Source organism: Salvelinus fontinalis, chromosome 6 (assembly GCF_029448725.1).
Source record: "Salvelinus fontinalis isolate EN_2023a chromosome 6, ASM2944872v1, whole genome shotgun sequence".
Taxonomy (NCBI): Eukaryota; Metazoa; Chordata; class Actinopteri; order Salmoniformes; family Salmonidae; genus Salvelinus; species Salvelinus fontinalis.
Window position 1 is genome coordinate 18,397,146 of NC_074670.1, and position 22,416 is coordinate 18,419,561.

A 22,416-nucleotide genomic window follows, 5' to 3' on the forward strand; every position below is an offset into this window, starting at 1 on the left:
CTGTGTGTGAATACATAGTGCCAACCCTGCCCAGGAGACAAGGACACATAGGAATGGGCATGGTCCAATTAAAACAGGAATCATTAACACAATGCTAACAAAAGAACACAGCCACAGAGAGGTGGAGGATGGATGAAGAAAAAAGAGAGCAAAGACGACTGACAAATGAGCAAATGAGAAAGTGTGTGTGTCCGTCTATCTATCAGTGGCAGCACGGGCAAGAGTGTAGAAGCGTCTGTTGAAGAGTCTGCCGGTGCAATATTTCATGACGGATGAAAAATTAAGCGCTGCCTTCCCATGGTGCATTTCTCTCCCTCGCTGTGCCCAAATCTCGGTGGGTAATGAGTGACAGTATAAAGGAGCCCGCCGTTCTCCCCACGCGCCCAATAACGCTCCCGCATCGCTCTCTCTGACATTCAAACACGAGGCACAGCAGGTGCACACCTCCTGTCAGAAAGAGCAGAATAATGCCCTGCTCCCTCTGTTTCATCTCTCCCCCTGAGAGATGGAGAGAGAGAGAGAGGAGAGAGAGAGGAGAGAGAGAGGAGAGAGAGAGGAGAGAGAGAGGAGAGAGAGAGGAGAGAGAGAGGAGAGAGAGAAGAGAGAAGGAAGGAAGGAAGGAAGGAAGGAAGGAAGGAAGGAAGGAAGGAAGGAAGGAAGGAAGGAAGGAAGGAAGGAAGGAAGAGGAGATAGAAAGGTAGTGAGGGGGAGGAGAGTGGGAGAGAAAGGTAGAGAGAAGCTATAAGACAGAGAAGACGGGATATGATGAGAGGTAATAGAAAATAGAGGAAAATAAAGACCTGGAGAGTGAGGATGAAGGGGAGAGAGAGGACACACACAGGGGACAGACGAGATCCAGGTGGTGTCCCTCTGTTCTGTGTGATGACAGCAACTTACTCACAGTGGGAGACAGAGAAGCAGCTTGGCTTAACTGCCCTGCCATTGTGTGTGTGTGTGTGTGTGTGTGTGTGTGTGTGTGTGTGTGTGTGTGTGTGTGTGTGTGTGTGTGTGTGTGTGTGTGTGTGTGTGTGTGTGTGTGTGTGTGTGTGTGTTTTCAGGGCCGGCTCCAGGCAAAAGCGACATAAGTGGTCGGTTAGGACCCCAGAGAAAATGATAATAATACCTGTCATCATATCCCTTCTTCCCTGTCTTATAGTTCCTCTCTACCTTCCCCCTCACCACCTCTCTTTCTAACTCCCTCTCCTTCTCTCATCTATCCATCCATCCATCTATCTCTCTATATATACAGCTCTGCAAAAAATTAGGAGACCACTGCAAAATGATCAGATTCTCTGGTTTTACTATTTATAGGTACATATGTGTTTGGGTAAAATTAACATTTTTGTTTTATTCTATAAACTACTGTCCCCTCATGACCGCACATTCCTCTGTCTCTTCTGTAGCAGGCATAAAATAAACACAGACCGGACAAGTAGATGTGCAATGGATTATGGTCATTGTAGTTAATTACCATTTACCCCCCGTATTTTCCAGATCCCTCAATCCCTGCCTGCTGTCCCAGCTACACTTCTGTAGAAGTAGGCAACAAAGATCAGGTCCCTCTCTTCTAGAATGTCCAGGAAACTGTTTTTCTCCTCCTCACTCCATGACTCAAACCATTGGCTCCAGAGGCGCAGCTGGCACTCAAAGATATTTGGTGGGCTGTCCTTAACCTGTTGCGTATAGAGCGACGCGAAGAGGGTACACACATTCACTGGCACAGCGTCCCCAAAAGGATCTGCAGAAACTGTTCCCTCTGGGCAGTGCCCCAGCTCAGGAACCATCTCAATACACAATGCTGCTCCTGAAGAGTTACGTAGGAGAGTGGCAGGGGCTCTCTGTCTGCTGCTGAGTTCAGAGAGGTACAACAGAGGTTCTCCGAGAAGGGAGGCACTAAAAACTGTGGTACTGATGAAAAGTCTGCCAGGCTGGGTGAAGATGAGCTGGACTGTGTGCAGAGCCAACCCGGCACATCATAGCAAAATGAGTAGAATTGCATTATTTTTTTTATAATAATAAAAAGAAATCTCTCCACCCCATGGCAAAATGTGTTGAACTGCAGGAAATCAACTTTAAAACATACAACCAAATCTCGCTAGTGCCCCCAAAAGGCTAGAGCTGGCCCTGTGTGTGTGTTGATGTGAGCATGAGTGTGTGTATGTGAGTGTGAGTAAGTGTGTATGTGAGTGTGAGTAAGTGTGTATGTACGCGTGCGTGCGTATGTGTGCATGCGTGTGTGTGTGTGTGTGTGTGTGAATGTGTCATTCCACCCACAGATCCTTGTGTCCCTCACAGAAGTCCTATGGCCATCCCATCCCTGGGTCTGTAACAATAACAACAGTACATGTGTGCTCCCACCCCATGGGACTTACACACTGACACAGCCCCAACACTGGGTGGCCAGAGCACAGCATCAGCCAGCCATTGATGAGAGTGGGGGAATGTTTGTGTATGTGTGTGAGAGCGTGTGTGGGAAGACCAGTCAAGGGAAGGTTAAAGTGGACAAAGGGAGAACATGTGTCAGTGACGGTGACAAGAAAAGGACAGAGAAGAGAGGAGGAGAAGAGCTGTTAAGAGGCGGTGATTGTGACCATGAAGGAAGGGAAGGATGGAGAGATGGAGAGGAGGAGTGTGTTAAGGGTGAGGGAGGGCTGTACGTTACCTCGGGGGTCCGGTGCGTAGCTGGGGTTTAGGAGGAGGGTGGTTGGGTGGGAGGTGGCATGATGGGAGGTGGGAAGTACCATGGTAGTGACAGACACATTCTCTACAACAGACAAGGCAAGGGTAACACACTATTCTCTACAAGACAATCATAGTTTTCTATGAAAGATAGGTTCTAGATCAGTGGTCACCAATCGGTCGATCGCCATCGACTGCTCGATCTCCAAGGCATTCCTAGTCGATCAGCAATGTTTTTTGTAAAAAACCCAACGATAAAGCCTTCGTTTTGCACTGTTGTCAGTAGGTGCACTTGATTCAGCAGCCCTAGCGCCGGGAAGGCATTTTCAACCATGTCATGTGTTTGAAGGCATAACTCTGCCTAACTGGCGGGCCCAGGGAGCTTATCAAGTACACCGATAGACCTACCACTGGCTAATCAGATAGCTCAGATCACTGTGTCTGCAGTTTCCTCGAGCCATAGACTGTAAAAAGAAACCTCGAACACACAGCAAAGTTGATACAGTGAGATTTCAAAACCATAACAAGAGAGAGACTCAACGAATACAGCAAAGAGCTGCTGTTTTTATGTGTAAGTTCATGTTTAAGTTGTTATTCAGCACTGTCAACACTGTTCAACACTTTTATATGCCATAAAATGTGCATTCTCACACTCACGCTACAACCAGCACTGCAGCTGCAATGAATGAGTATAAAAGTGTTCCGATAAGCTTCTGTTTGTTATTATTAATGGCTTGTGTCTTTTTTAATATCAAGGAATATTTCACATTCTCTGGACATAGGAGTAACAACATGAATTGGTGCATGAGGCAGAAATAATGCAGTGCGACTTGAGTTATCTCTGGAAGACAGTCCCCTTTTCTCAGCGGAGGGAGGGAGAGCGGAGGGAGGGAGAGCGCAGGGAAGGAGAGCGGAGGGAAGGTGTCGTTGAGTCGTGTGAGAGGCAGCCTCACCGCTGCTCCCTCCCTTCCCTTAGACTGACCATCAGATACAGGCCATCAGTTCAGTAATACAAATAAATACATTATTATGCTCACTCAGCTGTGCCTCAGAAGTAATACAACACATGATCTATTACCAGTGTGATGATATACATACATTTATTAAATATAATTTCTAAATGGTCTGCAGTGATAATGTATTGGGCCTATAGCCTACTGCACAAACCTCATTGATACAGAACTGGTTATAATAGGTTAATGCTGCATAGGTTTACGTTTTTTAAGTCTTGATTTTAAAAAATCTGAGAGACCTCCCTAGTGGTGCAGTGGTCTAAGGCGCTGCAGTGCTAGCTGTGCCACTAGAGATTCTGGGTTAGAGTCCAGGCTCTGTCGCAGCCGGCTGCGACCGGGAGACCCATGGGGTGGCGCACAATTGGCCCAGCATCATCCGGGTGAGGGGAGGGTTAGGCCGGCAGGGATGCTCTTGTCCCATCTCGCACTAGCGACTCCTGTGGCGGGCCGGGCGCAATGCGCTCCTCCGACACATTGGTGCGGCTGGCTTCCAGGTTAAGCGGGCGTTGTGTCAAGAAGCAGTGCGGCTTGGCTGGGTTGTGTTTTTCTAACTACCAATTGGATACCACCAAATTGGGGAGAAAAAGTGTTTAAAAAAAGAAGTTAAAAATAGATAATAATAATCTGAGCGGTAGATCTTGAGTCAGGAAAGGTTGGTGACCACTGTTCTAGATGGTATGGTTACTACAGACATATGATCTACCATGACATACATTTCTATAGACTAGTAGCCAGGGAGACAGACATTGGCAAATGACATCGACACATTCACTATAAGACAATGGTTGGGATGCAGACATATTTTATACCACAATAAAACACATTGTCGATGACTCAGTAGCTCAGTAGCAAGGGAGACAGAAGACATTGTGTTTGATGGAAGCATTCACTGTGGAACAATGTTATGGGACAGACACATTCAATATGAGACAATAGATTGGATACTGACACAATGGTAAGGTAAAATGCCTGTTGAGAGAGACAGTGAGGGTACAGTGGTTTTAAGTGACTGAGACAGTTGGATTGAGTGAGAGGCTGTGAGCACGGTGCGTGTGTGTGAGTATGAAACACTTCATCAAATTGTCCATTTGAAACAGCAGGGTGCAGTAGAGATCTGTTTCACTGAACCACCATGTGTCTCTCACTCTCTCACTCTCTCACTCTCTCACTCTCTCACTCTCTCACTCTCTCACTCACTCACTCACTCACTCACTCTCTCACTCTCTCACTCTCTCACTCTCTCACTCTCTCACTCTCTCACTCTCTCACTCTCTCACTCTCTCACTCTCTCACTCACTCACTCACTCACTCACTCACTCTCTCACTCTCTCACTCTCTCACTCTCTCACTCACTCACTCACTCACTCACTCACTCACTCACTCACTCCTCGTTCTAGAGTAATTTATTGGTAACTACTCATCCGTCTGCTCTCCCTCTCTCCCTCTTCTCCCTCTGGCCCTGAGATCCTCCATATCTTCATCCTCTGCCATTCATTTTACGTCAGCATAACCCTCACCCCTCTCTCCTACTCCTCCTCCTCTCTTCCTTTCAGCCTGCCTTCATTCACTCGTCCACATCCTCTCTCTATCCCGTCAATGTCCAACCTCAGCCTTCCTGTCATTTATGCAAGACACAAGTGTGTGTTTGCGGTGTCCATGTGGGTATGCATACATGTGAGTCAGAGAGACAGGTAGAGAGTTCACTCTTAGAAAAAAAGGTACAATCTAGAATTTAAAATGGTTCTTTGGCTGTGAGAGAAAGAGTTCACTAAGGAATGGGTCAGGATGTGTGTGTGTGTGTGTGTGTGTGTGTGTGTGTGTGTGTGTGTGTGTGTGTGTGTGTGTGTGTGTGTGTGTGTGTGTGTGTGTGTGTGTGTGTGTGTGTGTGTGTGTGTGTGTGTGTGTGTGTGTGTGTGTGTGTGTCTCACCTGAGGCAGAGGGATTAATGGGCAGGGTCAGCCGGCTAATTAGTTGTACACTGATTCATATCTCTTGACCGTCAAAACTACATTCTGGGAAGACTTATAAATAATGACTTCTCTCCATTTCTCTCTTTCATTCTCTCTCCCTCCTCTCTCCTCCATCATCCTCTCCTCTCTCTACTCAAATCTCCCTTCTTTCCCTCATGCGATCCTCCTCAACCTTAATCACTCTCCTCTCTCCCACGCACTCTTCCATTCCGCTTCCACATTCCCTTGTTCCTTTTCTTATTCCACTCCTCTATGAGCACCCTCTCTCTCTAAAGCTGAATTACTATGCGGCTGTACAGCCAGTCAGCACACCGCCAGGCATTCTCCTATCATATTGTTATTCTGTTCGCTCGCCACTCAGACACCTATATTCACGGCTGTTTTCTCATTTGCATGTTGAAGTTGTTGATAAGGACGTTTCTCTGAAATATCATTCCTTAAACTAGAGAGATAAAACACTCACGTATGATTGAACATCCCCTGTTTCTGCGTGTTTTTCTGTTCCGGTGCTGTAGTAAGCTGTGTGTCACTCACAACACAAGGCTAAATGTCATCTAGCTGCTGGTCAGAAGGCCTCGTCCCTTACCGCTGCTCCACATTGATTTGGTCACAGCCTACACTACATTGACTTTCTCACTGTCAATAGAAGACTGTGAAGAGCCACAAGGGGAAATACACCACCTAGGATTCAGCTTTTTTCACCTAATCTTTCCTCTGTTTCTCCCCCCCTCCCTCCCCCTCTTCTAACCACCTTCCCACCCCCTCTCCTAACCTCCCTCCCTCCCCCCCTCTCCTAACCTCCCTCCCTCCCCCTATCCTAACATCCCTCCCCCCCCCCTCTCCTAACCTCCCTCCCTCCCTCCCTCCCACCCTCTCTCTCATGTCCCTCTCTTTTTCTTTAGTCACTCATTAAATAGAGGTATAATTTATTCCACCTAATTAGTGACTTAGCTCATTACCCTAACCACTGCACTCATCTTCCCCCAAATCACAACTATATCTCTCCATCCATCCCTCTACCCTTCTCTTTTCTCCCATCTTTCTCTCTCTCACTTTCCCTCCAACTCCAACACTCTCTCGTGCAATTCAGTTCTAATGGGCTTTATTGGCTTCCAGCAATCCATTTCATCACAGCAGCTCAGTTGAATGACATACTGTAAGCAGACCCTCAGGGCTTTGCAGAGACAATCAGTAGCATTCTCCTCTGAGCTCCACCAGCAACACCACCACCATCCCACCACACCACCAAAACGCCATCCCACCACCAAGCCATCCCACCACACCACCACCACCACACCATCCCACCACACCACCACCACCACACCATCCCACCACACCACCACATCCACGCCATCCTACCACACAGCCACCACGCCATCCCACAGCACTGCAACCACGCCATCCCACCGTAACCACGCCATCCCACCACCACCATGCCATCCCACCACACCACCACCACGCCATCCCACCACACCACGCCATCCCACCACACCACACCACGCCATCCCACCACAACGCCACCACGCCATCCCACCACACCCACACCATCCCACCACACCGCCAACACACCATCCCACCACACCACCAACACGCCATCCCACCACGCCATCCCACCACACCATCCCACGCCATCCCACCACCACCATGCCATCCCACCACACCATCCCACCACACCGCCACCACGCCATCCCACCACACCCACACCATCCCACCACACTGCCAACACGCCCTCCCACCACACCGCCACCACGCCATCCAACCACACCGCCACCACACCATCCTACCACACCGCCACCACACCATCCAACCACACCATCCAACCACACCGCCGTGGGAGCTTGACACGTGCATAATGCACATGCACATCCACATTCTCTTTCACACACACTCACACACACAAACATGCACGCGCACACACATGCACAATTTAACACACACACACACACACACACACACACACACACACACACACACACACACACACACACACACACACACACACACACACACACACACACACACACACACACACACACACACACACACACACACAGAGACTTAAACCTGCTGAATAAAGATTTTGCGGCATCGGGCCTGGCTCCGCAGAGACTCACCAACCTCTCACTCTCTATCTGCTTTTCAAAGCATCACCCAGCCTCGAAAAGCAAAAAGCTCCTGCAACAAATTGGCCTCCGATTTGTCCTGATTTTGCGCTTCACGGCCACATCAGACACTAGATAACTCTGGGAGCTGGTTGACAGTGTGAGGGGGAGAGGGCTCGTTTTTCAGATCTGTCATAGTGAGCTGTTTTAGCTGACTCATCATCGCCACAAAGCCTTGCCCTGTCAGGTGACCCCACCCCAGTGCACCTTGGGATTTCCAGGGGCAAGCGTGGCTAATCCAACTTGGGCAAGCCCCTACCTGAACACTAACCTGGCTTCGACCTCTCTCTCCCTGCTTCCTCTGCCCCTCTCTCTGTCCCTCTTTCACTCGACAAGACAGGAACCCTCCAGGGAGCTCTGAACTACAGTACACCCAGAAAAGAGGGCAAACTACTGCCAAGGTGAGAAAGCAGAGAGCAGAGAGAGAGAGGGAGGAGAGATAACAAAGAGACATTTAGAGAGAAGGAGTAGGGAAAAGATATATAGAAGAGAATAACAGGAGGAAAGAGGGTAGAGAAAGAGAGAATGAATAGGATTGGTTGACAGAGAGAGAGGAAGGGAAACATAAAAACAAGAAGAAGAAAGAACGAAGAGCCAGAAAAAGAAGGACCATTCTAGAGGACAGACGATAGAGACCAAGGAAGAAAATCCATTCTAGGAGACAGACGATAGAGACCAAGGAAGAAGATCCATTCTAGAAGACAGACGATAGAGACCAAGGAAGAAGATCCATTCTAGGAGACAGACGATAGAGACCAAGGAAGAAGATCCATTCTAGGAGACAGACAATAGAGACCAAGGAAGAAGATCCATTCTAGGAGACAGACGATAGAGACCAAGGAAGAAGATCCATTCTAGGAGACAGACGATAGAGACCAAGAAAGAAGATCCATTCTAGGAGACAGACGATAGAGACCAAGGAAGAAAACCCATTCTAGGAGACATACGATAGAGACCAAGGAAGAAGATCCATTCTAGAAGACAGACGATAGAGACCAAGGAAGAAGATCCATTCTAGAAGACAGAGATAGAGACCAAGGAAGAAGATCCATTCTAGGAGACAGACGATAGAGACCAAGGAAGAAGATCCATTCTAGAAGACAGACGATAGAGACCAAGGAAGAAGATCCATTCTAGGAGACAGACGATAGAGACCAAGGAAGAAGATCCATTCTAGGAGACAGACGATAGAGACCAAGGAAGAAGATCCATTCTAGGAGACAGACGATAGAGACCAAGGAAGAAGATCCATTCTAGGAGACAGACGATAGAGACCAAGGAAGAAGATCCATTCTAGGAGACAGACGATAGAGACCAAGGAAGAAGACCCATTCTAGGAGACAGACGATAGAGACCAAGGAAGAAGATCCATTCTAGGAGACAGACGATAGAGACCAAGGAAGAAGATCCATTCTAGGAGACAGACGATAGAGACCAAGGAAGAAGATCCATTCTAGGAGACAGACGATAGAGACCAAAGAAGAAGATCCATTCTAGGAGACAGATGATAGAGACCAAGGAAGAAGATCCATTCTAGGAGACAGACCATAGAGACCAAGGAAGAAGATCCATTCTAGGAGACAGATGATAGACCAAGGAAGAAGATCCATTCTAGGAGACAGGCGATAGAGACCAAGGAAGAAAATCCATTCTAGGAAACAGACGATAGAGACCAAGGAAGAAGATCCATTCTAGGAGACAGTCGATAGAGACCAAGGAAGAAGAACCATTCTAGGAGACAGACGATAGAGACCAAGGAAGTAGATCCATTCTAGGAGACAGACGATAGAGACCAAGGAAGAAGATCCATTCTAGGAGACAGACGATAGAGACCAAGAAAGAAGATCCATTCTAGGAGACAGACGATAGAGACCAATGAAGAAGACCCATTCTAGGAGACATACGATAGAGACCAAGGAAGAAAATCCATTCTAGGAGACAGACGATAGAGACCAAGGAAGAAGATCCATTCTAGGAAACAGACGATAGAGACCAAGGAAGAAGATCCATTCTTGGAAACAGACGATAGAGACCAAGGAAGAAGAACCATTCTTGGAAACAGACGATAGAGACCAAGGAAGAAGATCCATTCTTGGAAACAGACGATAGAGACCAAGGAAGAAGATCCATTCTTGGAAACAGACGATAGAGACCAAGGAAGAAGATCCATTCTAGGAGACAGACGATAGAGACCAAGGAAGAAGATCCATTCTTGGAAACAGACGATAGAGACCAAGGAAGAAGATCCATTCTAGGAGACAGACGATAGAGACCAAGGAAGAGAAGGGCATTTTCTTAAAGCGTGGACGTACTTCAAAGCCAGGCATGCCTAACCTGTGTTGCACAGTGAGAGAGTGTGGCTTTAGCTCTGGTGGTGGCTGACGATGGCTGCTCTGGCTAGATGAAAGGTGGCATTCCCACCCACCTCCTCTCTCAACGGAGGAGTGTTGTTTGACGCCTGCCGCTCCTGCCACACGCCACCACTGCTCAGGAGATGGTAAGGAGGGAGGGAATTAAGGGAGGAGGGGAAGGGGGGAGTAGGGGGGATGATGAGGGGGCGCAGCCTAAGGCAACCCAAAATGTTACGCAACAACCCCTCTCTTTCTCCTCCTACACTTTCTCTGATTTTCAGCTGTCAGATGTGAAGGCTGCAGTGACAGGAGTAACCACTAGGGGGCCACACCCATGGGGTACACAGACTATACTGATAACAGATGCTGAGTTAACTCAACCCCTAGCCCGACCCCCTATGCTCCTCGCACTCTCACATCTGTGAAGCATAAACAACTGATGAAGTGACTCACGCTTTTGATGTCTACATCTGTGTCTGTGATACGCTTCTGATGTCTCATTCAAAAAGCTACGCTAGGATTGGACGGTGAATGGATTCGGAGGATATGGAGGGTAAGCTGATCCTAGATCTGTGCCTTAGCGCAACTTCTCGCCGCAAGGCAGTGGTTGTCATGGCGACGGTGGCTCACCGTACACCAGCAGCGTGTAGTGGTCAGCGGCACGGCCGTAGTTGTTCTGCGCCTGACACAGGTAGGTCCCGTTGTGTGATTGGCTGAGACGGGACACCTGGAAGGTGGGGCCAGAGATCTCCGCCCTCTCAGGTAAGGTGTCATTAATCCTAGTCCACTGGACATCTCTAGGCCTGCAGAGAGAGAGAGAGAGGAGGGAGAGAGAGCGAGGGAAAGAAGAGAGTGAAAGAGAGACAGAAGAGGGAGTGGAAAGAGTAAGTGAAATTAGATAGAGTGGGGGAGAAACGAGGGGAGCAAGAGGGGTTAGGGAGAAGAAAGAGAGAAAAGATAAGACAGTATAAAAATAAGACAGGGAAAAATAAGACAGAGGTGGAGTGAGAGGGGGGTTATGGGAAATAAAAGGCGAGGAGGGAGTGAGAGAGATTTTAAATTAGACCAAGGGAGAGGAAGACAGCATGACAGAAAAGAATTGGGGAGATTTATGGACAGAGAGAGAGAAGGAGAGGAGAGAGAGCAAAGAAAGATGTTGTGTCAGATAGAGAGAGGGAAAGCGGGACACGGGAGGACAGAGCCAGGGAAGGAGATAGACAGCGATTTATGGGGGAGAGATGAGAGAGGGAGAGGCAGTGAGTAAGACAGGAGGACGGAGAGAAAGAGGAGACACAAAAGACAAAGAAAAGTGAGACAGAAGGCGACTGAGACAAAACATTATTGGATTACATGAAAAAACGAACACACACACACCACACATTCTCACAAAAAGCCCTGTGTGTGTGTGCATGCCCTGCGCTGTGCTGGCTGTCCCTCTCATTCCACCCTGGCCAGATTACAATCCCAGCTCATCTACACCCTAATCCCCCAGGAAGCATCTAATTAAACCCCCCTGCTCATCCACACACACACACACACACACACACACACACACACACACACACACACACACACACACACACACACACACACACACACACACACACACACACACACACACACACACACACACACACACACACACACACACACACACACACACACTTTAATAAACACACCCCTCCAACAAAGACAGGCAGTGTAATGAATTGGTGATTAACGGTTAGCGGGAAGTTTGTCTGGGGCCTGAGAGTGACGGGGGTACCGGAGTGTGGTGAGTCCAGTGGATCGACCACCACAGCCACCACAGCCACATCTCTCATGTCACTGTCCCCAGCAAGGCTGTTACTGATCCTCACTGTGCCACACATACTGGCTCCTCAGCCTGGCTTTATTGTGTGGCTTTACTATGGCTTTACTCACCACACACACAAATAAACACACACACACACGAGCACATACACACACAAAGCAGTTTTTATAGAGCTTAATGAAGAGGCTTCAGTTGCCTCAGAAACACACGCACAACAAACACATCACCGTGTCTAACAGGGGGCTTGTTACAGCCTCCTCAGAAACACACACGCACAACAAACACATCACAGTGTCTAACAGGGGGCTTGTTACAGCCTCCTCAGAAACACACACGCACAACAAACACATCACAGTGTCTAACAGGGGGCTTGTTACAGCCTCCTCAGAAACACACACGCACAACAAACACATCACAGTGTCTAACAGGGGGCTTGTTACAGCCTCCTCAAAAACACACACGCACAACAAACACATCACAGTGTCTAACAGGGGGCTTGTTACAGCCTCCTCAGAAACACACACGCACAACAAACACATCACAGTGTCTAACAGGGGGCTTGTTACAGCCTCCTCAGACACTTTATCCAGAGAATGCCTCAACTCAATGCCTCAAGAATGCCGGTTTCCGAGCCGGTCACGGGTGCACCTCAGCCACGCTCAAGGTACTAAACGATATCATAACCGCCATCGATAAAAGACAGTACTGTGCAGCCGTCTTCATCAACCTGGCCAAGGCTTTCGACTCTGTCAATCACCATATTCTTATCGGCAGACTCAGTAGCCTCTGTTTTTCTAATGACTGCCTCGCCTGGTTCACCAACTACTTTGCAGACAGAGTTCAGTGTGTCAAATTGGAGGGCATGTTGTCCGGTCCTCTGGCAGTCTCTATGGGGGTACCACAGGGTTCAATTATTGGGCCGACTCTTTTCTCTGTATATATCAATGATGTTGCTCTTGCTGCGGGCGATTCCCTGATCCACCTCTACGCAGACGACACCATTCTGTATACTTCTGGCCCTTCCTTGGACACTGTGCTATCTAACCTCCAAACGAGCTTCAATGCCATACAACACTCCTTCCGTGGCCTCCAACTGCTCTTAAACGCTAGTAAAACCAAATGCATGCTTTTCAACCGCTCGCTGCCTGCACCCGCACGCCCGACTAGCATCACCACCCTGGACGGTTCCGACCTAGAATATGTGGACATCTATAAGTACCTAGGTGTCTGGCTAGACTGCAAACTCTCCTTCCAGACTCATATCAAACATCTCCAATCCAAAATCAAATCTAGAGTCGGCTTTCTATTTCGCAACAAAGCCTCCTTCACTCACGCCGCCAAACTTACCCTAGTAAAACTGACTATCCTACCGATCCTCGACTTCGGCGATGTCATCTACAAAATAGCTTCCAGTACTCTACTCAGCAAACTGGATGCAGTTTATCACAGTGCCATCCGTTTTGTTACTAAAGCACCTTATTCGACCCACCACTGTGACCTGTATGCCCTAGTCGGCTGGCCCTCGCTACATGTTCGTCGTCAGACCCACTGGCTCCAGGTCATCTACAAGGCTATGCTAGGTAAAGTGCCGCCTTATCTCAGTTCACTGGTCACGATGGCTACACCCACCCGTAGCACGCGCTCCAGCAGGTGTATCTCACTGATCATCCCTAAAGTCAAAACCTCATTTGGACGCCTTTCCTTCCAGTTCTCTGCTGTTTGCGACTGGAATGAATTGCAAAAATCTCTGAAGTTTGAGACTTTTATCTCCCTCAACAACTTTGAACATCTGCTATCCGAGCAGCTAACCGATCGCTGCAGCTGTACATAGTCCATCGTTATATAGCCCACCCAATTTACCTACCTCACCCCCCATACTGCTTTTATTTATTTACTTTTCTGCTCTTTTGCACACCAGTATCTCTACTTGCACATGATCATCTGATGATTTATCACTCCAGTGTTAATCTGCTAAATTGTAATTAATCGATTTATTGCCTACCTCATGCCTTTTGCACACATTGTATATAGATTCTCTTTTTTTTACCATGTTATTGACTTGTTCATTGTTTACTCCATGTGTAACTCTGTGTTGTTGTCTGTTCACACTGCTATGCTTTATCTTGGCCAGGTCGCAGTTGCAAATGAGAACTTGTTCTCAACTAGCCTACCTGGTTGAAAGGTGAAATAAAAAAATAAATTCAATAAAAAACTCCTCCGAATACTCCAAACAGCTGTAGTCTGAGCACAGCATACAGCAAACGCACAAACCAATCAAACAATCTCATAAATGTGCGCACACACACACACACACACACACACACACACACACACACACACACACACACACACACACACACACACACACACACACACACACACACACACACACACACACACACACACACACACACACACACTCACAGTGGGTTGCCAGTGATGGAGCAGGTGAGGCTGAGAGAGTCTCCCTCTCGGAGGATGCCAGGGGGAGGGATGATCCTCACTGTGGGGGCAACTGGGGAGAGAGGAGGAAGGACTGGTTACCATGGTAACCAATCAAGAGTGACTGTTGGCGGTTCTGTTATCACAACAACCCTCAGGGTGAAACAGCTGCTGCTTTGTTAATGGCTGTGGTGAACAGACACATCTGAAGAAGTATTCAAACGTGTTGCTGTGATAGCCATGCAGGGCCATTTAAGCAGCAACAGTTTGGCAGTGACACTCATTATGCAGATCTAAAGGGCAGAAAAGGCTGATCAAACTCAGAAATGGTGAGTTGATAAGTAATTTATAACAGAAGGGTTGACCACCCCAGACACCAAACACAAATGAGTCGGAGACCATCAGAAATGAGGGGATACAGCTTCAGTGTGTTGCCATGGTAACCCTCGGTGGCTGACCAGTCACTCACAGTGGACGTCGAGGCGGTAGTGGCGGACCCTCTTCTGCCCCCCCAGGGCGGGGTGGGATGCCTCACAGCTGACCGCTGCCCCGTTGTCTCTCCTCTCCACAGGGAGACGGATGGTGCTGGACACACTCACTGTCTTCCCATTTTCCTGCTGGGACACCACACCTAGAGAAGGGAGGGAGGGAGCATATCAGACAGAGGACGAGGAGGGAAGGAAAAGGCGCTGGTGAAAGAAGAAAGAGAGAAGGGAGAAGGACACATGGAGAGAGTGAGACAGGCATGATAGATGAAAAGGAGAAGAGGAGAGAGGGATCTGGACAGGCTCAGACATAAAAGGCAGATATAGAGAGCGTGAGATACGATTAAAAATATTTTAAAAGACTCCAAATGAAGCAGGGGAAGATGAGGAGGAGGATGGTGGTGGCCAAAACTGAGGTCACGTAATATGAGTCTGTGAAAATATGACAATAACTAACAGCATGCTGAGTTTTCAATTATTTCAGCTGAGTGAACTGAAGCAGGCCCAATTGAAGCGTGAGATGAGGGCAGGGAGATACTGTCTTAATTACTGAGACATTCTATCCGTCAGGATCTGGAGCCCAACCTTTAATGTCACAGTGTATTTCACTCAGGGCAGGGCCCGCTCCACAGCACTACAGAGCAGAACAGAAAACAGGGCTGTCTGCTGTAGGCCCCACACATCAGCCCACGCCGCTTCCTACGTAACCTTGTCACATCAGGGGACAGACAACTTTGTGAACACGGCATGAAAGGAGGAGACAGAGAGAGAGAAGAGGAGGAGAGGAAGACGGGGTGAAGAGAAGAAGAGTGAGGAAAAGGACAGAGTGTAAGGGCACAGAGACGTGCTGAGTTAGAGATTAAGATGGAGAGACGGGATGGGAGTGAGAGAGAAAAAAGAGAGAGGTGGAGGGTATAACAGGACAGACAGAGGGTAAACAGTGGGACAGACACACAGACAGAAAGAGCTGGACAGAAGGACAGATAAAATGGTAAACAGAGTGATAGCTGGATGGAAGTCTTATCAGATGGGGAATAAAGAGGGAGGTAGATAGAAGGCTGGACAGAAAAGGAGAGAGTATGATGGAGTTTGAGAAAGAGACAGATGGATAGATTGACACAGGGACAGGCAGGCGGATAGATAGGGAACGCAGGAAGTGAACAGAGAGAGAGAGAGAGGCAGCGAGAGAGGTATGACTGAACAAAGACAGAGTCAGACAGACAGATACTGATAGATAGAATGACAGAGCGACATAGTGATAGATCGTCAAAGGATGGACAGACCTGGTATCTCCCGGCGGTCCCTGATCCAGCGCAGCGTGGCGGGGGGCTTGCTGCGCGGCGACAGGCAGGTGAGCTCCACCTCGCCCCCCTCCACGGCCTCCTGCTTCACCTCCACCGTGGGGGTGTCGGGAGGGACGGACACGGACAGCGTGGCCACTTGGTGGTGGGTGTCGTCGGTGTAGAGCTGGCAGAAGTAGCCGCCCTCGTCCGACACGCTCACGTTGGTGAGGGTGATGCGCACCAGGCGGGGAGTGAAGAGAACCATCTGGAAACGGTCATCCTTCAACGCTGGGGAGTGAAGGAGGGAGACAGACAGTATCGGGGGGGTCAAGACACAATAGGAAAACCACAATTGGAGATAAACACATAAATATATGGAAAGAAAAGCAAGGCCAAAAGAAAAGAGGAGCGAGGGAGTAATAAGGAGAGTGAATAGAGGAATTGAAAGGGGGATAGCGAAGGAGAAGAAGAATTAAACATAGTTAATCCAACAATCCACTGTGACCTCCTGACCAAGTCCATAGTATCATAGCAACCACAGAGGCAGTGAGAAGGGAGAGAACCTAGAGAATGGACATAGGAGAGCAAAACTATGTTTATTTCGTTGTCAGAGAAAGGGAAACATCTATTGTGAGAAAATCATGATAACAAATAATGCTAATAACCGTCAGAGTGTGACAGGGACTCGATGGTCATTGTCTCATAAACTTCCCCAACCCACTTTGTATCGACTGACTGCATAACCTCTCTCTTTCCTCTCTTCCTCCCTCTCTACCGCCCTCTCTTCATCCCTCTCTTTCCTCTCTTCCTCCCTCTCTACCGCCCTCTCTTCCTCCCTCTCTTTCCTCTCTTCCTCCCTCTCTTTCCTCTCTTCCTCCCCCTCTACCGCCCTCTCTTCCTCCCTCTCTTTCCTCTCTTCCTCCCTCTCTACTGCCCTCTCTTCCTCCCTCTCTTCCTCACCTCTCTTCCTCCCTCTCTTTCCTCTCTTCCTCCCTCTCTTTCCTCTCTTCCTCCCCCTCTACCGCCCTCTCTTCCTCCCTCTCTTTCCTCTCTTCCTCCCTCTCTACTGCCCTCTCTTCCTCCCTCTCTTTCCTCTCTTCCTCACCTCTCTACCGCCCTCTCTTCCTCCCTCTCTTTCCTCTCTTCCTCCCTCTCTTTCCTCTCTTCCTCCCTCTCTACCGCCCTCTCTTCCTCCCTCTCTTTCCTCTCTTCCTCCCTCTCTTTCCTCTCTTCCACCCTCTCTACCACCCTCTCTTCCTCCCTCTCTACCTCCCTCTCTCCCTCCCTCTCTACCGCCCTCTCTACCGCCCTCTCTACCGCCCTCTCTACCGCCCTCTCTTCCTCCCTCTCTTCCTCCCTCTCTTTCCTCTCTTCCCCCCTCTCTTCCTCCCTCTCTACCGCCCTCTCATCCTCCCTCTTTTTCCTCTCTTCCTCCCTCTCTACCGCCCTCTTTTCCTCCCTCTCTTCCTCCCTCTATTCCTCCCGCTCTTTCCTCTACCTCCCTCTCTACTGCCCTCTCTTCCTTCCTTTCCCCTCTACCTCCCTCTCTTTCCTCTCTACCTCCCTCTCTTTCCTCTCTTCCTCCCTCTCTACCGCCCTCTCTTCCTCCCTCTCTTTCCTCCCTCTCTTTCCTCCCTCTCTTTCCTCTCTTCTTATTAGTCCCTTTCTCCCTTCTCTTTTGTGTTTGCTTCTGCAGAGGGAGAATTCCTTCTCTCTTCCCTGGTGAACTAGTCTACCATTTCACAGCATCATTCATTATATCAGAGGTTTAGTGTGTGCGTGTGTGTTGTGTGTCTGTCTGAAACACAGAGGAATTTATTGTAGACAGAGAGAAAAACAGTCTACATTTGCCTTAGAATACTATTTCACAAAGCTGCCTGAATGTGAGAGTGATTCCCGACAGAAAAACACTAAATGGCAACTAAATGTCACAGCTTTGTTCAAGTCCTATTTCACCTTTTGTCCCAGCTCATTTGCATGCCAGGCAGTCAGAGCTAGAGGAGATAGATGGGATCCACAGGCAGTCAGAGCTAGAGGAGATAGATGAGAGTCCTCCACAGAGTACTTTTGAACAGGTATAGCTATTACTGTTCCTATAGTCTGTTTCTATGCTGGACAGCCTAATAAAAGACCTTGTGTGTGTCCATAACGGCACCTGATTCCCTATATAGTGCACTACTATTGACCAGATCTCTATGGGGACCAGATTCCCTGGTTTAACGTAGTGGACTATAAAGGGAATAGCGTGCCATTTGAGACACAAGCTTCATCAGAGCCCATTGGTTTAGTGCTGTAGCTGGACAGCTCATTCCCTTTACCTAACAGTGCAGGACCTTTCTACAGTTATAGAGGGGAATGGTTCAGCACGGAAGGCTGCCAGAAACACCATGGGTTACCCTGCTCCCTGCACTAATGGTAATGGGTAGCATTGGAATCGCCCTGCAGTGTGTGTGTGTGTGTGTGTGTGTGTGTGTGTGTATGTGCATCAGTGTGTGTGAGAGAGAGTAGAGAGAGTTAAGCTCATACCCTACAATACCTAACCTCTCTCTCCCCCCTTCTCTCTCTGACTCTGTCCTATTAAGGTCCATCATGCTTTCAGATGGAAAAAAGGTTCTCCTCCCCGGGGAGCAAGCGGCACTAAATACTTAATAGTGTGAACCGGTAGTCCTGATCTGACAGAGAGGGCTAGTTGGACGGAAGGCTTCAATATACTGCTTTCATCTGGCAGAAGAGGTCTGATCCATGTTGTTATTGCGTAATGAGGTAGGGAGGGGAGTATGAATGAAGTCCTAGAATGTACTCCTCCATAATGAAATGAGACCTTGTTAAAACTAAAGAGGCCAGCTAATGGGTTCAATAGGTTGACCTAAACAGGCCAGCTAATGGGTTCAATAGGTTGACCTAAAGATGCCAGCTAATGGGTTCAATAGGTTGACCTAAACAGGCCAACTAATGGGTTCAATAGGTTGACCTAAACAGGCCAGCTAATGTGTTCAATAGGTTGACCTAAACAGGCCAGCTAATGGGTTCAATAGGTTGACCTAAACAGGCCAGCTAATGGGTTCAATAGGTTGACCTAAACAGGCCAGCTAATGGGTTCAATAGGTTGACCTAAACAGGCCAGCTAATGGGTTCAATAGGTTGACCTAAAGAGGCCAGCTAATGGGTTCAATAGGTTGACCTAAAGAGGCCAGCTAATGGGTTCAATAGGTTGACCTAAACAGGCCAGCTAATGGGTTCAATAGGTTGACCTAAACAGGCCAGCTAATGGGTTCAATAGGTTGACCTAAACAGGCCAGCTAATGGGTTCAATAGGTTGACCTAAACAGGCCAGCTAATGGGTTCAATAGGTTGACCTAAACAGGCCAGCTAATGGGTTCAATAGGTTGACCTAAAGAGGCCAGCTAATGGGTTCAATAGGTTGACCTAAAGAGGCCAACTAATGGGTTCAATAGGTTGACCTAAACAGGCCAGCTAATGGGTTCAATAGGTTGACTGAAAGAGGCCAGCTAATGGGTTCAATAGGTTGACCTAAAGAGGCCAGCTAATGGGTTCAAAAGGTTGACCTAAAGAGGCCAGCTAATGGGTTCAATAGGTTGACCTAAACAGGCCAGCTAATGGGTTCAATAGGTTGACCTAAAGAGGCCAGCTAATGGGTTCAATAGGTTGACCTAAACAGGCCAGCTAATGGGTTCAATAGGTTGACCTAAACAGGCCAGCTAATGGGTTCAATAGGTTGACCTAAAGAGGCCAGCTAATGGGTTCAATAGGTTGACCGAAAGAGGCCAGCTAATGGGTTCAATAGGTTGACCTAAACAGGCCAGCTAATGGGTTCAATAGGTTGACCTCCCTCATAACCACATTGATCTGGTGGCGTCTTGGGGCTGACTGGTTTTTCAAACCCTGACCACAGAGATGAATGTTGAAACCTCACTCTATCTCTCTCTCTCACACACATACATGAACACACAAACACACAAACACACACGCAAAAACATACTAAATACACACACACATATACATGCAAAACACACACAAACATGAACACACAAACGCATAAACATACACATACTAAATACACACACACACAAACATGCATAACACACACACAGACACACCTCGTGTGCCGTTGAAGAAGAGGGTCTGTCTGCGAGGGTTCTGGATGACCACGATGGAGCCGTCATATTTCTGCAGACGACAGGAGATCTCGGCCGTGCCTCCCTCCAACACTGTCACATTCTCAGCCTGCACCGCCTGGCAACGCGCTAGAGAGAGAGAGAGAGACATTTAGTTTCAACCTCACTTCAATACAAACCGCAACATTCACAGAAAAGCAAGTAAACAACTATTGATTCTGCTCCATTGACAGTCTGTGTACATAGACGTGAGATACATTCATTATATTGTGGTGTAGTCATGACTCATGAATACTAGTGTGCTTTTTGAAGGAGAGTAGCGGCAGAGTCATATAACATAGCTCTGAGTAGCATTAGGAGTGGGAGAGATGTGGAGAAACAGATAGAGAGAGAGAGAGAGAGAGAGAGAGAGAGAGAACGAAAGAGAGAGAGAGAGAGAAAGAGAGAGAGAGAGAGAACGAAAGAGAGAGAGAGAGAGAGAGAGAGAGAGAGAGAGAGAGAGAGAGAGAGAGAGAGAGACAGAGAGACAGAGAGACAGAGAAAGAGAGAGAGAAAGAGAGAGAGAGAGAAACAAATGCTGTTATTAATTGACATGGACACAGGCAGGGAAAGCGGTAAATGAGCTTGGTGGTTGGACTGTTCTCATGATTATCATTAGCAGCCATTAGCCTAACACAGTCCTAATAGAGAGAGACTGACATACTGTAGCAACACAACCCACACACTGGACTGTGGGTTCCTCATTAGAGGCAGATGGGAACCATACAAGCTAAGTGGCCAACAGCAGTAGTACACACACAGAGATCTTTCTCCTACATACATTCTCTCTACCCTTCTCTCTCGGCTCACACACGTATGCATCCCTTCACACCTGTTGAGCATACGCAGCCACACACACACACACACACACACACACACACACACACACACACACACACACACACACACACACACACACACACACACACACACACACACACACACACACAGTTTGGAGTTCAGCCTCCTTGCCACCTGTCTGTATAGGGCATTGCAGTTTGAACTGAAATTATGGTAATGTAATGGTGGCTCGTGTCTGGTAGTGTGTGTGGTTGTGTTTGTGGTTGTATTTGTGGTTGTGTGTGTGGTTGTGGTTGTGTGTGTGGTTGTGTGTGTGGTTGTGTGTGGTTGTGGTTGTGTGTGTGGTTGTGTGTGTGGTTGTGTGTGGTTGTGGTTGTGTGTGTGGTTGTGGTTGTGTGTGTGGTTGTGTGTGGTTGTGGTTGTGTGTGTGGTTGTGTGTGTGGTTGCGTGTGTGATTGTGTGTGTGGTTGTGTTTGTGGTTGTGTGTGTGGTTGTGGTTGTGTGTGTGGTTGTGTGTGTGGTTGTGTGTGGTTGTGGTTGTGTGTGTGGTTGTGTGTGTGGTTGTGTGTGGTTGTGGTTGTGTGTGTGGTTGTGTGTGTGGTTGCGTGTGTGATTGTGTGTGTGGTTGTGGTTGTCTGTGTGGTTGTGGTTGCGTGTGTGGTTGTGTGTGAATGTGTGGTTGTGTGTGTATGTGTGTGGTTGTGTTTGTTGTTATGTGTGTGGTTGCGTGTGTGGTTGTGGTTGTGTGTGTGTGGTTGTGTGTGTTTGTGGTCGAGTGTGTGTGTGGTTGTGTTTGTGATTGTGTGTGTTGTTGTGGTTGTGTGTGTGGTTGTGTGTGTATGTGTGGTTGTGTGTGTGTGTGTGGTTGTGTGTGTATGTGTGTGGTTGTGTTTGTTGTTATGTGTGTGGTTGCGTGTGTGGTTGTGGTTGTGTGTGGTTGCGTGTGTGATTGTGTGTGTGGTTGTGGTTGTGTGTGTGTGGTTGTGGTTGTTTGTGGTCGAGTGTGTGTGTGTTTGTGGTTGTGTGTGTTTGTGGTCGAGTGTGTGTGTGGTTGTGTTTGTGTTGTTGTGTGTGTGGTTGTTGTTGTGTGTGTGGTTGTGTGTGTGGTTGCGTGTGTGATTGTGTGTGTGGTTGTGGTTGTCTGTGTGGTTGTGGTTGTGTGTGTGGTTGTGTGTGTATGTGTGGTTGTGTGTGTATGTGTGTGGTTGTGTTTGTGGTCGAGTGTGTGTGTGGTTGTGTGTG

At 48.2% G+C, this 22,416-nt stretch overlaps 1 protein-coding gene and 1 pseudogene across 3 annotated transcripts in view; both read right to left on the minus strand.

Moving 5' to 3' along the window:
- The window catches only part of LOC129857249 (cell adhesion molecule 4-like), a 150,796-nt gene that overhangs the window by 3,890 nt on the left and 124,490 nt on the right, over positions 1 to 22,416 (minus strand). For all 3 annotated transcript variants that reach the window (XM_055925298.1, XM_055925300.1, XM_055925299.1), the window contains 5 exons: positions 20,317 to 20,463; positions 16,199 to 16,486; positions 14,900 to 15,061; positions 14,413 to 14,503; positions 10,806 to 10,978 (listed from right to left, as the gene is read on the minus strand). In XM_055925298.1, coding sequence (XP_055781273.1) covers positions 10,806 to 10,978; positions 14,413 to 14,503; positions 14,900 to 15,061; positions 16,199 to 16,486; positions 20,317 to 20,463 — 861 coding nt within the window. The remainder of the gene's footprint in view (positions 1 to 10,805; positions 10,979 to 14,412; positions 14,504 to 14,899; positions 15,062 to 16,198; positions 16,487 to 20,316; positions 20,464 to 22,416) is intronic.
- LOC129857250 (uncharacterized protein C14orf119 homolog) lies at positions 572 to 2,656 on the minus strand (annotated as a pseudogene).